Genomic DNA, 13273 nt, shown 5'->3' with positions numbered 1-13273 from the left:
GCTCAGTTAAAATCCTTGGATCAAACCACTTTGTCGTGAATAGGGTCTGACGAATCTAAATGCAAGCGTCAAACGTGCAGCGATTTCAAAGGCAGGACTAAAAAATTCAAAGTAATTTCTCAGAAAAGTGACAACCAGTGAATGGCCAAAAGAATTGAGTTAATGTGGTCACTTCTCTTGGAGAGTATTAGAAGTCTGGCAGCGCTCTGAAATAGCTGCAGTCTGCTGATATTACGGGGTGCATCACCATAATTAAGCCTGGAGATAAAAGCATTAAAGCCTTGCTACACGTCGATGAGTGAAAGGAAAATTTCCGTGATGTGCTTCGGCTGAAAAAAAAAACAAAAACATGACTGCATCTGCTTGAGTTGCTTGGGGTATTTAATGACAGGTCTGAATCAAAAATTACTCCAAGATTACCAGCTTGGGGCTTCATTTTGGCTGATAACTTAGACACACACACAAAATGAATATTTAGGAACCATCTGTAGCAGCAGTCCCGAGTCTTGCGATTCTATCCCCATTCTTATTTTATTAGTAAAATAATGTTTTTTTAATCATTACAGTTTGGAAAGGAGGTCTATTACTTCTTGTAATAACTATATTAATAATTCTGTTTTGTAATTGTATTCCATCTGGAAAGATCAGGTTTCCCAGGGCATTAAATTAAAAGTTAAATCCTGGCTCCAAAAATCCACATTTATAGCAATTCCACCTGAAAAAGGAATACTAGCATGTGAAAACCAGTGGAAAAAGAATCAATCAAAGAGACAGGGCCAGTTTGGTCTATAAAAAGCAGGTTTTATTACATGTCAACTGCTTATTAAGTAGATCAAACTTTCACATCGTTCTGTGTGGGTGATGTTATTTAACATGAACCTATATTCACTGATAACTGCTGAAAATATCAAATCCAGTACTATACAGTTACAAATAAGTCCTTCATAGTGTTTTTTTCAAGGGCAGTAACTGTACAAGCATTTACATCAGTATTATACATAATTTACATGTGTTCGGTAAGTGGTACACAACGCTGTTGAAAGGAAAAGCAGTTTGTTAACACGCATGCTACATTTTAGTAAACAAACGAGACTCCCTGTATGAAGTCTGTTTTTATACATATCTTTTAATCTGGGTTGTAAATATTCCTTCACATATTAATAAACCACATATCTAAACTGTAAACAAGGGCTGCTGAAAATATGGTGCAAAGATCACATGCCTCTCTTCCTGTTTTTGTACTTCATGTTTCTCGTAATGAGGATATAAATGTATACAGTGCGTTGTAAAAAATTAATTAACAAAAATCAATAAAATATTTTCATGCATCGACTAAGAAAAACAAAACAAAAAAATGAATCAAAAGCAAACTTAAATGTCAAGTATGCTGAATAAGATTGGATTAATTTGTGTAGTTAAGCATGTAAACGTTTGCATGTGCACTCTTGTATCTTTTCAGACAGTCATAAAGTACCTGCAACACTTGAACCTGGGTAGTTATTGAATGTAATTTATATCTCAGGCTCTAGATACAATGAATGAATAAATAAATAAAACCCTTTTTTCAGTCTCTTATTCAAATATTGCTGCTTTAACTTGGACTTTTTTCTATGCTTGATTCAAGTAAGACTGAATGAGGAAATACTGAGCAGAGAGATGAGACACTCTTTTAGTGGGTGCTGGTTAAGCCGAAGATGAAAAGACTCAAAAATACATATATTCTTTCCTAGTCTGACCTATATTCTATGAGGGATGGTTTTTTTCTTACAGTCTTTGTAATACAATAAAGCAAAGGACAGCTATTTTATCTTTCAATTCTATACTGGACGGCCCATAAATAAGTCTGTCCTCCTGTCAAATTAGCTGCCTTCAACCCAGATCCTCAACGCGTACAGGTTGATTTCACAAAAACCAACAAGCCAGCTTCATTAAGATGCCGAAAGCAAGCAGCACATTAATCACAGCACACTTATCAACATGATGTCTAATTTCACTCAGTGTACGCCATCATCTTTTCATTTAACAATTTTCACCTTTCTTGATGACCAAAAATGAGATTTTTATGTTATTTTGGCTCAGCACTCAGCATTGAAGATGTTTTTTTGTTGAAGTCCCAACATCTGGGCCTGTTAATCCCAAGTCATTAGCATACATCTTTGGCTTTATGTTTTAAATGCTAAGGCTGTGCACTAACAGACAAAACGAACTAAAAAATATCTTCTGTAGTTTCTTATTTATCTACAAGAATCTGAAAATCTAAACTAGACCGTCTTAACGCAATTACCTAGCCCCTCACGATCCCCTTGAGCCCTTCTGTTTCATCACTCGCTCACTACTAAATTCCAAGATAAACACAGAAGTAATGCAACACTGAACCGTGCATCTCTACATTACTGCATAATGCATGGCTATAATCTGGTATAACGCAACCTAATTTATATTTCATGCAACTCAATTGTCTCTCAAATTAATAACACATTTAGGACAGTTCACGTGGATTTAGGAATTAAAATATTCTTAGTAGTAAGACCTGAAATTTGGATGGGCTGACACTCACTAAGGATCAAACTTCTACATCCTTTTTGGTTAAGCTCATCTCTTTGTCAGTCGATATACTGTGATAACCATCTGAAACCTTCCCCATAGCCTTGTTTTTTCAACACGCTGCACATGAAAATCTCCAGGGGTCGAGCATTCAGCTCCTTCAGCAACACATTTCCCTGTCAGTTACAACAAGGATCAATTAGAATGACGATCATATGTGCTCCTGCATATTTCTGTGAATTAAGAAAGAATCCTCAAGACATGCCTACCTTCCCGGTAACTTGGCCATCAAGAGCAAAAGCTCCTCTAAGTCCTCCTTCGCTGATAGCTTCGGGACGGTCAATTTTATTACCTAACACCAACACTGGTACATTGACTATGGTCTCATCTGCAAGGAGAGCCTAGAAAAAAATAAAAGAGAGACAAACTAACCAGCAATCCATTGCTAACACACAAAAACAGTCCTGTGTGGGGGAAACCGTTTGTAACAGCAATGTTTAACCTTACATCAAGTTCAGTCTTGGATTCTGTGAGTCTGTCATGATCTGCACAGTCTACAAGAAAGACGACTCCATTCACAGCTGGCAGGTAGTTCTTCCAAACTCTTCGTGCTATAAAGAAGGGAAAACGGCTGTGAATTAGCTGCCTTTGCAACAACTCAACATGAGTCTCTGAAATGCAGCAGTCTAACTATAAACCTTTGAAAATATAATTATGTCCTTTCTCCTGTAGAGAAGCGGTAGTTTACACATCCTCACATCTAAATACACACAAATACAGATTAACTATTTTCAGCTAATATGGCTAATTACGCCTCAAGTCAAGTTTAAGCTGCTTGCCACTAATAGCAATGATAAACAGTGTTACTTATCTAATTTTAAAGTCTAATTACACAGCAATGGACAGATGTGGAAATAGCATTTTAATTTGACTGTACAAATCAAATATGGGTTTTGTCTTACCAACGGATTTAGATCATTTGGATAATGATTTTCAAATGAAACTATAGAGGGTTAGTTTTCTCTATCTTTATTTTTAATAGCACTGGTACAAATTCTAATTACAATACATCCTGCCTTTAGATTTTCTGTTGACATGTGTACAATGAATCAGATCACTCAGCATTCAAGCGTGAATGCATGCGCTAAAAATATCAAATTGAAGAAAAACAACAGATCAGTGTGACGGGGGTCTACAGAGACATCATGTGGCAGCCATGTGCACTGATTTGTCAACCTGTCAGTTTGGTTATACATGTTTCTGATGACAGGAGGTGCTACCGTTGAAGATAACATAGGCAGCAGTCACTAATCTTCAACTTTTCAACTTACAATAGTAGAAGTGTATTTTGTGATCTAGTAAACCCGTTTCCTCTCCTTTCTGTATTTAATAAACGTTAAAACCAAATGAATGGGGCGATGTGAACACATATGCTAAAGGTTTGAGAATCAATCAGATGCTCTAAGCCCACAGAAATGTAGTGTTGTTGCTATCCTGTGCTAAATAACTTAAATAAATAACACAAACAAAATAGATACAAAAAATTCAATAGCGTCTCACTGCCAGCAAAAATGGAAATAGATCTCACCTTGTACATGTCCTCCGAGATCAAACGTAGTAAATGTCATGCCACCGATTGTTAGCTCTTCAGAAGCTTTGTGTGAAAGAAAATACACCTGAGATGTTTTCGCACATGAGAAAATTTGAAATGCACAGACAAAGGAATGTCAATGACATGCAGAGACCCGCACTGCTAAAAGATGATGTTAGACTAATCGCAACTTTGAGGCCACAAATTAAAGGAGCCCCAATGATGGTGACATACAGCAGGGTGGGAAGACTGCCAGCTATAAAGTAATAGGCGGGGTCACTTTATGCAAAGATAAGGCTTAAAGGTGTCAATCGCTTAACTAATAAAGACAATTTTTTACTATTACACAACACATAAGACAGTCTATATGACAGGTGACACCTTTATAAGAGAATGTATAAAAGTAATAAAGTATATGTTGAGGAACACTACAGTACACTATCAACACTTTAATGAAATACTTGCATCTTAAAAATAAATCAGCCATTATCTATTTACCATATAATAACTGTATAAGCAGCACAATAACAAGGCCAATATCACATGGTTTTAGGAGCATGGTATTTTTAGAAGACAGCGCGATCACAACCTGTGGCCTAATATAAAGAAAAATCCAAACCAACACCTGGAAAAACAGCACATGGGTAATATGCACTCTGAGTATCCCCTTACTTGGATGCAGTGTTGGAACGTGCTGCCCAAGCCTGTCATCTTTCAGCATGTGTAGGAGCGTTGTTTTACCGGCATTGTCCAGGCCCAGGAAAACTAGCTTCCCACTCTTTTTGTAAAGACCTGAAAGGATTCAGAAGAATTCTTATTTTATTCCACTTCACGCTGCGCTGCAGCTCTATCACCTCTGAGTTTGCTGGTCTGCTGACCTCAGAGAATGAGACGGGACATGTGGGTGAAACAGCACAGACAAGAGCACGACCATTAAGGGACTTAAAAACAAATAAAAGGATCTTAAAAAAATCGAGCGGCTACATTTTGCACCAGCTGGAGGCGAACAATTGGAGGCCTGGCTAATTTAAATAAAAAGTATATTATAGTTATTAAAATGTGATGTTTAAAAAAGCATGTATTACTGTTTCAAGGTTGCACAAAGTTGACAGAAGAGGCTTGATTTTTGACAGCAGCCTCAAATGTAAAAAGCAGGATTTTACCACCGTGTTTACGTGAGAATGGAGCTGCACAGTAGGATCCATTTTCCGACCTGAATTTGTGATTATAGTGCTGTGGTGAGTTTTTAACCCAGACTGGAACACTTAAAGAATTGCATGCCCATGTTTGTAAGGATTTGATTTCCAAAGCTATCTATATGTTGAAAATCTTGCTACTATAGGCAGTTTATATAAGCTTCAACCAGATTGATTAACTGGTGTAGGAGAAGTTAGGGAACAGACATATATGCATATGCTGTGATCATTATAGTAACATGTCAGTGCCTGAACAAAATGCACCAAGCTTAGGATGGGAGTACTTAGAATGGGGTACATCATTTCAGAGCAGCACACAGTACTCACCTAAGAACTGCAAAATACTACTAAACCCCCTGTAGATCCAGTCAAATAAAAATGACATCCTGACAGCGTGCACCTAAAACAAGAAACAAAGCAGTTTACTAGACAAATTAAAATATGAAAAGCATAGAGATGCCAGCATTATGATGCAATGTTTACATATTTTCTTAAGAGCATAGTGGGTTTGATTTGTTTATCTACAGTGGACTAGAGACTCCAAGCTTATCGATTTCTTTTAGCAACGTTTCCACATAGCAGAGAAATGATGTACAACTAATGCTAGTGGAGCGGTTATAAGGGAGTCTATAAGGATTCTGACCTACACAGAATCAATAATGGCATCAAATAAATTTTATAAACATACATCAACATTTATGTAAGTAACTCCCAATACAATGTTTAAGCAAAGTAGTATTTATTGCAGGATTTCTGATTTGCAAAGAAACATATCTTTCTAACAGATGCCATTTTGGCTGGTCAAACTGAGTCATCATACCTAAAATTGGGCAAGTAATAATGTCTGCAAGAGCCATGCCAAAAAGTGATTGTCTGCCAAGTCTAATATCTTTGCTTATATTGGTAGTGAACAGGATTTACAAAGGAAATATATATCAAATAAAGAAATTTTGCAAGTGTCTTTATGACTTTGAGTTATTATACCTATTCTGTGTTCTACACTGTGCTCAATCCAGACCTTTTTGGCCACTTAAAAGATCCGTATGCAACTGTTTTTGTTAGCATTTTAGCAATTTATGCTGTCCTCTTGTTCAAATTGTCCTTGAAAAATACTTTTTTATGTCAATTAGAATTTTTACCTGGATAAATAAAAAAAATCATATAAAGTGACTTTGCCAAAAGCTGATTGCAGCTTCTACCATGTGACAGGAATTTTTCTGGTTCAAAATTACTTGATATCATTCATTAGAGATATGTTTAACCATTATTATAGGTTAACAAGTCACTTACAACAGCTAATCCCTTTTCGGCACTGGTCGAAATGAGTCTACAGCTCATAACATGAGGCATCGATAGGGTTTTTTCATATCTGTGACATAACAAACTGTTATCTCCTTCACCTACAGGTGTAGCAAGGCAACTAACGGCGATGCTACCCATCTGTACCTAATGAAATATTTACAAAGACTAATTGTTAGATCTGACTTAATGTTTCTCCATGAAACGAAAGCAGAAACAGTGGTGCAGTTTTAAAGGACACCGCAGTATTTAGCTTCCTGCTTCGGCAAGTCTTGTGAAAGATTACCCTGGTCAGCTAGTTAGCATTGACATTGTTAGCCCCGGCTCTTTCTAGAATCTGACCACAAGTGGGTCAAGACACTGTTTAAGAAACGAAAAACCGCGAGTGAAACCCAACATAAGAGACAGCAACACCAGAACAGGCTGTTTCCCATTGACTTGTTAAATAAAAACGACAGTACTCTCTGAGTTTAGCTCGCTTACCTGCAGCACTGACAAGCTGACAGTTCTCGGTAGTATCGCTGGTCTCCTTGGAAACAGTCAATCAGGGGCCTGCTCTTCTTCCTCGTGCTTTAGAGTTTACCGCATGACTTGCATTGGTGCCCCCTGCCGTCGACCAGACGCAACCGATGCTGCAAAATGTGCTATTAATGTGTCCTGCGCTGTGAAAAGGTTACTATTCTTAAAATTTCAGAAGTTTTTGTCAGTACTTTCACTTTGTTCTGTTCTATACTTATACTGAACTGAGAAGAAATTATTGTATTTATACTCCTATACCTTTATTTGGCAGCTGTTGCAGCTTGTTCCTTTACTCATAAAGTAAGACTTTACAAGTAAGACTCTACCCATAAATACTGTGCTTGTAAAGTCTGCTTTGCTCCAGTCTCAATGAATAATTTATAGCTCAATAAAACTCTAGCCTTTCGTCCTGGAGTATGTTCAAAGAACCCAAAGCAGGGCTTAAAAACGAAAAACGTTTTGCAGACTTTCACAATAAGGTGATATCTGTTGCATTGCTCATTTTTTAAGGGGTATGCTTCTCGTTTGGGGTGCAAGAGCTCCCGGGTTCAGATATGCACTTGTTCTAGCAAAAGCAGGACACAGCTAGAAGTAGTCTTTGAATATCTTGACCATATTATAATATTATATAAACTATATTTAGCGTTTCAACATATCTGATTTAAGTTACACATACATTATGCGCTAGGGCCTCTATTACGTGACCGTTTAGGAGCACTCTTTATTTGCAAGTATAGTTTCTAACCACACTGTAAATGCCTTCAGTTCTTATTGAAGTGACTGTTTAATTGCAGGCTGCAGAAAAAAACAGCATGAGACCTTTTCACTCACAGCTAAAGGCTTTAATAGGAAGTCATTTATAATCTTAAACAGCTATTACATCTTAGGAACAGTACATACATCATGTAGTAGAATTGTCAATATTGTCATATAACCCAATGAATTATTGAATGTAAGACTGTAGAGAAATGGGTTTATATGCCTTTTATCAAATATTAAAGAAGTTTCTTTCTGTCTGTCTTAACAAATGCTGTTATCCACTTTAGAGTCACATTCTTTTGATAAACACAGGTACATGGTTTAATATAGTGTTTATTTTTCAAAGTAAAATCAAATTGCATTAAAGTTAAATGACAAAAAATAATGAGAGCTTTCATGTGATCTGGACTAAAAAATAACCACATCAGCCAATGAAGGTTGAACAACCAGGCAAGTAAATGTTATATGAAATAACCAAGACACATCAAATCCACAGGAATCAAGGAAGGAGGGATGTGGGAAGGCTTCACATATTTCCTGTTTCCACCCAGGCTTTACCTTCTCACTTGTCATAGTAGAACCATTTGTCAACTGAAAAAAAGTAAAACATAAGATTTAAGTTCCATGAGGCAACAAAACAGAGTTGCTGCAAATATCTATAAACACCCACCTGAACTTGGAATAGGTTCTTCAGCTCCAAAAGCACATGCCTGTAAGCGTGATTAAATAGTGATATATTTATTTGCTTAACTAATCACCTTTAAAGTTCACGAGGAATACATGTGCATGTCATTAATAGACTAATTAAATGCTGCCAAGTTCTCAGGGCCTATTTTCTGTTTTACAGGAAGCCATTAGATGCTGGTTTCTTTTTGATCTCAAAAACATTACTCTTATAGAGAGCAGCAGTGAAATGAAAGAAACTGCCTTTAGCATTTCTCTGTTTCTAGTTTCTTCACTAATCAAATAGGAAGGTATGAATGCTAACATGAATTTAAAAATAAAATGGACTTACAGATTTAACTACTGCCTCGGCATCCCCAGCAGAGCAGCAGAACGGACTATCTGAAACGCTGGTGTTCATGCTAATCAAAGAAAGGAAGACTTTTTTAAATAGAGCAATTTTCTGCCTATACGCATGTCTTTCTCACCCCCAAAAAGTGCACATATTTACAGTGTTTACTTAGTGTTTTATTTGCTCCAAGAAACACATTACCAAAGCAGCTACAGTGCGGTGAAAAAGTATTTGTCCACTCCCTTGTTTCTTATATAGATTGGGTAGCATATTCCTTTTAATAAATGAAATTGTTTAATGCATTTTGCATTCCCTCGGTTTGACTCAAATTAAAGTTTGTTTGACGAAGAAAACAGGAAGGGGGCCAAATGCTGTTTCACAACACTGTACATTATATTCTGTTGTCTTCCTGCTCTATCATCTATGCAATGCACAATCATTGGCTGGAGAAAATTAGGGCAGGAAGTGCCTCTAATAGTATCTGTCACATAATGTTGCTGAGCTTTATATTTGCACAAAGCATTTTTTTTTTTTCAAATTAATCAACTTGTTTACCAGTTTAACTCGCCGGCATTGGTCATCTTAGAAATCAGTGCCTTCCAAAAGTCATGTGTGCTCTGCACTGTTTCAATGGCAAAGTCCTGGAGAATACAAAAGAAATACAAAATCAAAGCAACATCCCCAGCTATATGTCTCTAAACTGAAAATGTAATCATGTATGTATTGGGACAGATTCAGTATAGCTAAAAATATACTATCAGAAGGGTAGTCTGATGTCAATCCAAGTCCTAGACTAAAATGCTGAACGCTGTACCCGGTCCTTGAACTCTCCGTTAAAAGCAAACTGATTTTCAGGTTTCCCATCTGGTACTTTGTATCTTTTAAACCAATCAACAGTTGCCTCCAGGTAGCCGGGCTTAAGTCGCCTCACATCATCAATATCTGCATGAAATGGAGAAAATGAAAAAAAAATGAATTCCAAAAAGCTTGCACAGTCTTCGCGTATTTTCCAGCAACATAAACAACTTTAATTTTTAAGTTATCCCTACTGTTAAAACTGCCAGCTTCTGGGTCCTCAGTATTGATCACTATAACCTTCCAGTCTGTTTCACCCTCATCGATCAAAGCCAGAGTTCCCAAAACCTTCACTTTGATTACTTCTCCTCGAGAGCACACCTGAGGATTAAAGATACTGTTTTGAAAAAGCTGCAAAAAGCACCATTTCAGTAAGTGTCTTCAGCCAGACTTGTTCCAGTACCTTATTTCCTATGTCACATATATCGATGGGATCATTGTCTCCGCAGCATCCTGTGTCGCTGTCCTTGTGGTTGGGGTCTTCCCATGTCTGTTAAGGAGAAGTGTATGGGGTTAACTGAACAGAGACATGGCCTAGTTTCCTGCTGTACATAGATCATCTGAGTGGGACTCGCCTGCGGTATAGCTCCATAATTCCAGATATAACCTTTGTGGGGAAACACATTTGCTACATAACGAAGATTGCCCTTCTTCACGTCTTGCTTCAGTGGATTGAGAGGATCTTTAGTGGCAATCTGTGAAACAAAGACATTAAGTACAAAAATAAAAATAGAAAGAAACAATGACTTAGATTGTAGTCACTACATTACCACAAATATGGGAGCGATCTTAGAAAGCAACAAATACATATTTTTGCAAGATATGTTATGTACCTCCATCTTTGCATTTGTCCACCTTGGAACTTCAACAATGGCATGAAAAATATTCTAAAAATGGTAAGAGACATAGCCTTGTTACTGTCGTACCTGATGATGAATTCTCCTAGTGGCTTATTGTGCTACTTATAGACTGGCATAATCGTTATCTAAGGCAGGATACAGATCATTGCACATATGCCTAAGGAGTTTCAAGAGAAACCCAGCAGCTACCACAGTTTTTGTTATCTATTCAGTGATTTGTCTAAATAGTCAAAATAAGGACATATGTATTTAAGAAATGTGAATAAATTAACCTACAAGGCAAAATACGGCACAATCAGCAGGTTTTCAATGATATAAGTTCTTCTCTAATATCCCAAAAGACTAACAGCCACACATGATGCTCACCTCTGCTTCATTTGCATAGATGGGTACATCGTGAAAGGGAGAGATGTATTTGCCCTCAGAGTTTTCTATGAAAAGAATTACAGAGTTTCATCTCCCTATTCAAATAAATAATATGGGATCTTTACATCTACTTAACAGTAGTGCTCCTGTAATATACTGCTACATGTTATGCAAGCAGCTATTACACTATACAGAATCCATGATGGAATTATTTCCCACAAACAGTCAAACTAGTTCATTCAAAGAGCTGTGCTTACTGAAATACACCCTGTACTCCTGGGTGTTCGGCCTGCCCTTCTCCTCGATGGTAAAGCTCATGTCTGCTGTTGGTTTAAACCCCTCCAAGTGTGGTCTGTTCACTAATTCAGCAGGACTAAGAAGCTCCCGGCAGACAGGCAGTCATGTAAGACAGGGGAGCAGACATGCGCACTTCTTAAGCCTATGGGGTTAGAACCCAGACAACTACCTGTATTTGACAATGGGGCTGCTGTGGGGAAGGCGTAAACACCTGGTGACAGATCCATGCTGGGTTCTGCCTGTTTCTGTATGGCTGCTGTGTTCAAATCACACCTAGCACTGGCATCTGTAGCTTACAAAAGTAACCCGTGTGAAGCAGAGTTGCTCAGAATAGTAATCAGCAACTAATCCTTTCTGTTGCCACTTCTCCGTGCCTGCCACATGCATTCTGCAGCACAGACGTGAAGTTTCTGCCTTGTCTGTGTGCGAAGTGATTTGTTTTCGAGTTCCCCGTTACAAGCTGTGGCTCCCGAGAGTTCTTTTCACAGAAAAACAGATGGAGCTGACAGGTGTTAGCTGTAAGCCAATTAACACGGCAGGATTAGGTGGTGTGCAGTGTTGTGACTTCTTACATCTCAAGTTTCACTTTAACTGTTCGATAACATACTTATGAGCTTGTTTTTGGAAACACTGAGAAAAAATATTTAAATTAGTTTTGATTTTTGCATGCTTATGTAATACATTTGAGCACCGAGTCCTATTCTACATGAATGCCTTTAAGTTTTTATATTAATCTTTTGTACCAAAGTTTAATTTTTTTTTTTCATTTGCTTGTTTTGTTTTGGCTGAACTTTTATGTCACTTAAATCATGCATTTCATTTATATATTGTTATCCAAATAAAAAGTAGTGTCAGAGTAAAAGTGCAGTAAAGCACCTTATGGGAAAAAAGGAAGAAAAACACAAAATACATGTGTGGGAGTAGTCTTATATCTTTGTTGTGCAATTTCTATATTAAAATCATGTAACTGTACAGTTCTTTATTATATATAAAGTATTAACTTTCAGCTATTTATATGAAAAATCCTGCTGTAAACCTAACTAAAATGTGCAGTGCCAAAAACTGCTTAATATAACCTGTCAAACTGCACAATAGCACTAAAGAAAGTATGCTCCTCTGCCTATAGGTACGGTAATTAAAACACAGTGAATTAAAGAGGAGCGTGAAGCTGAGTGCGAGGTCACACTCTGGGAAGCAGACATGTCACGTGGCACTGAAAGCTTGCCACCAGGCTAAATGTCCAAAGAACACTCTCCTTTGGCAGACTTGTAGATGCTGTATCTGATGACTTCTCCCAACAGAAATTATGTGTATTCAAACCCATTTTCACCCTAGAAAAGGTTTATTTGGATTATTCGTTCACCAGATCTTCTTGGTTTTCTAATGATACACGCAGACTTGAAACTCTGCGCTCAAACATCAGGTGAAATAATCCAGACTCAGCAGGGATGCTATTTAAAGTGTTCTTGAGGAGTAAAATACTTTGAATTGCTCTTCTGAGCACCTGTCTCCGTCTTCTGGAGCTTCTATTACAGTTACAGTGAACTGGAATTATCCAACTTTGAATGTGGCAACAATACCTTCAGGCATCTTGAAAGGATGTTATTCTGTGAGCTCCTCATACTGTATCTACCTGTGTTTGAAGTACCTGCACTCAGAGGGTGAACTACAGACGACATTCTGTGTGTACAGACTATTATCTTAGCAATTGCTTTTCTCTTGCTTGTTTAAATTATTGCTCCAGCTGTAATCTATGTTCAAGTCCAATTCTTTAGATTTTATTTTTGCATGTATAATATTTAGCCAAATGTTTCTTCTTGCAAAACATTTTTCAGGTGCAATCTTGGCTTCCAGTCAGTTGTATTTGCATAGCCAAGTGCTTCACTAATACAATACAATCTGTACTTAGATCCTTGATTTGGATAAGAAAACACTCACCCAAAATGGTAAAAAAAAAAAAAAAAAAAAAAAA

At 37.3% G+C, this 13273-nt stretch overlaps 2 protein-coding genes across 2 annotated transcripts; both read right to left on the bottom strand.

Moving 5' to 3' along the window:
* Positions 1–334: 334 nt before the first annotated feature.
* Positions 335–7192, bottom strand: sar1aa (secretion associated, Ras related GTPase 1Aa). Its single transcript, XM_005919566.3, has 7 exons — positions 7114–7192; positions 5659–5731; positions 4808–4927; positions 4133–4198; positions 3052–3155; positions 2814–2945; positions 335–2720 (listed from the first exon to the last, which is right to left on the bottom strand). Exons 2-7 carry the CDS (start codon positions 5714–5716, stop codon positions 2604–2606), a joined length of 597 nt encoding a protein of 198 aa, XP_005919628.1. The 5' UTR covers positions 5717–5731; positions 7114–7192; the 3' UTR covers positions 335–2603.
* A 728-nt stretch (positions 7193–7920) lies between these two features.
* Positions 7921–13255, bottom strand: ppa1a (inorganic pyrophosphatase 1a). The gene is made up of 11 exons (XM_005919569.3): positions 11262–13255; positions 11005–11069; positions 10612–10665; positions 10354–10473; positions 10182–10268; positions 9973–10099; positions 9738–9865; positions 9479–9564; positions 8924–8993; positions 8579–8618; positions 7921–8499 (listed from the first exon to the last, which is right to left on the bottom strand). Exons 1-11 carry the CDS (start codon positions 11320–11322, stop codon positions 8471–8473), a joined length of 867 nt encoding a protein of 288 aa, XP_005919631.1. The 5' UTR covers positions 11323–13255; the 3' UTR covers positions 7921–8470.
* Positions 13256–13273: the final 18 nt, after the last annotated feature.

Source organism: Haplochromis burtoni, unplaced genomic scaffold, assembly GCF_018398535.1.
Source record: "Haplochromis burtoni strain Fernald_Lab_line unplaced genomic scaffold, NCSU_Asbu1 Contig_37, whole genome shotgun sequence".
NCBI lineage: Eukaryota > Metazoa > Chordata > Actinopteri > Cichliformes > Cichlidae > Haplochromis > Haplochromis burtoni.
The sequence above is the reverse complement of the archived record's forward strand: the minus strand, read 5'-3'. Positions and strand labels throughout refer to the sequence as shown.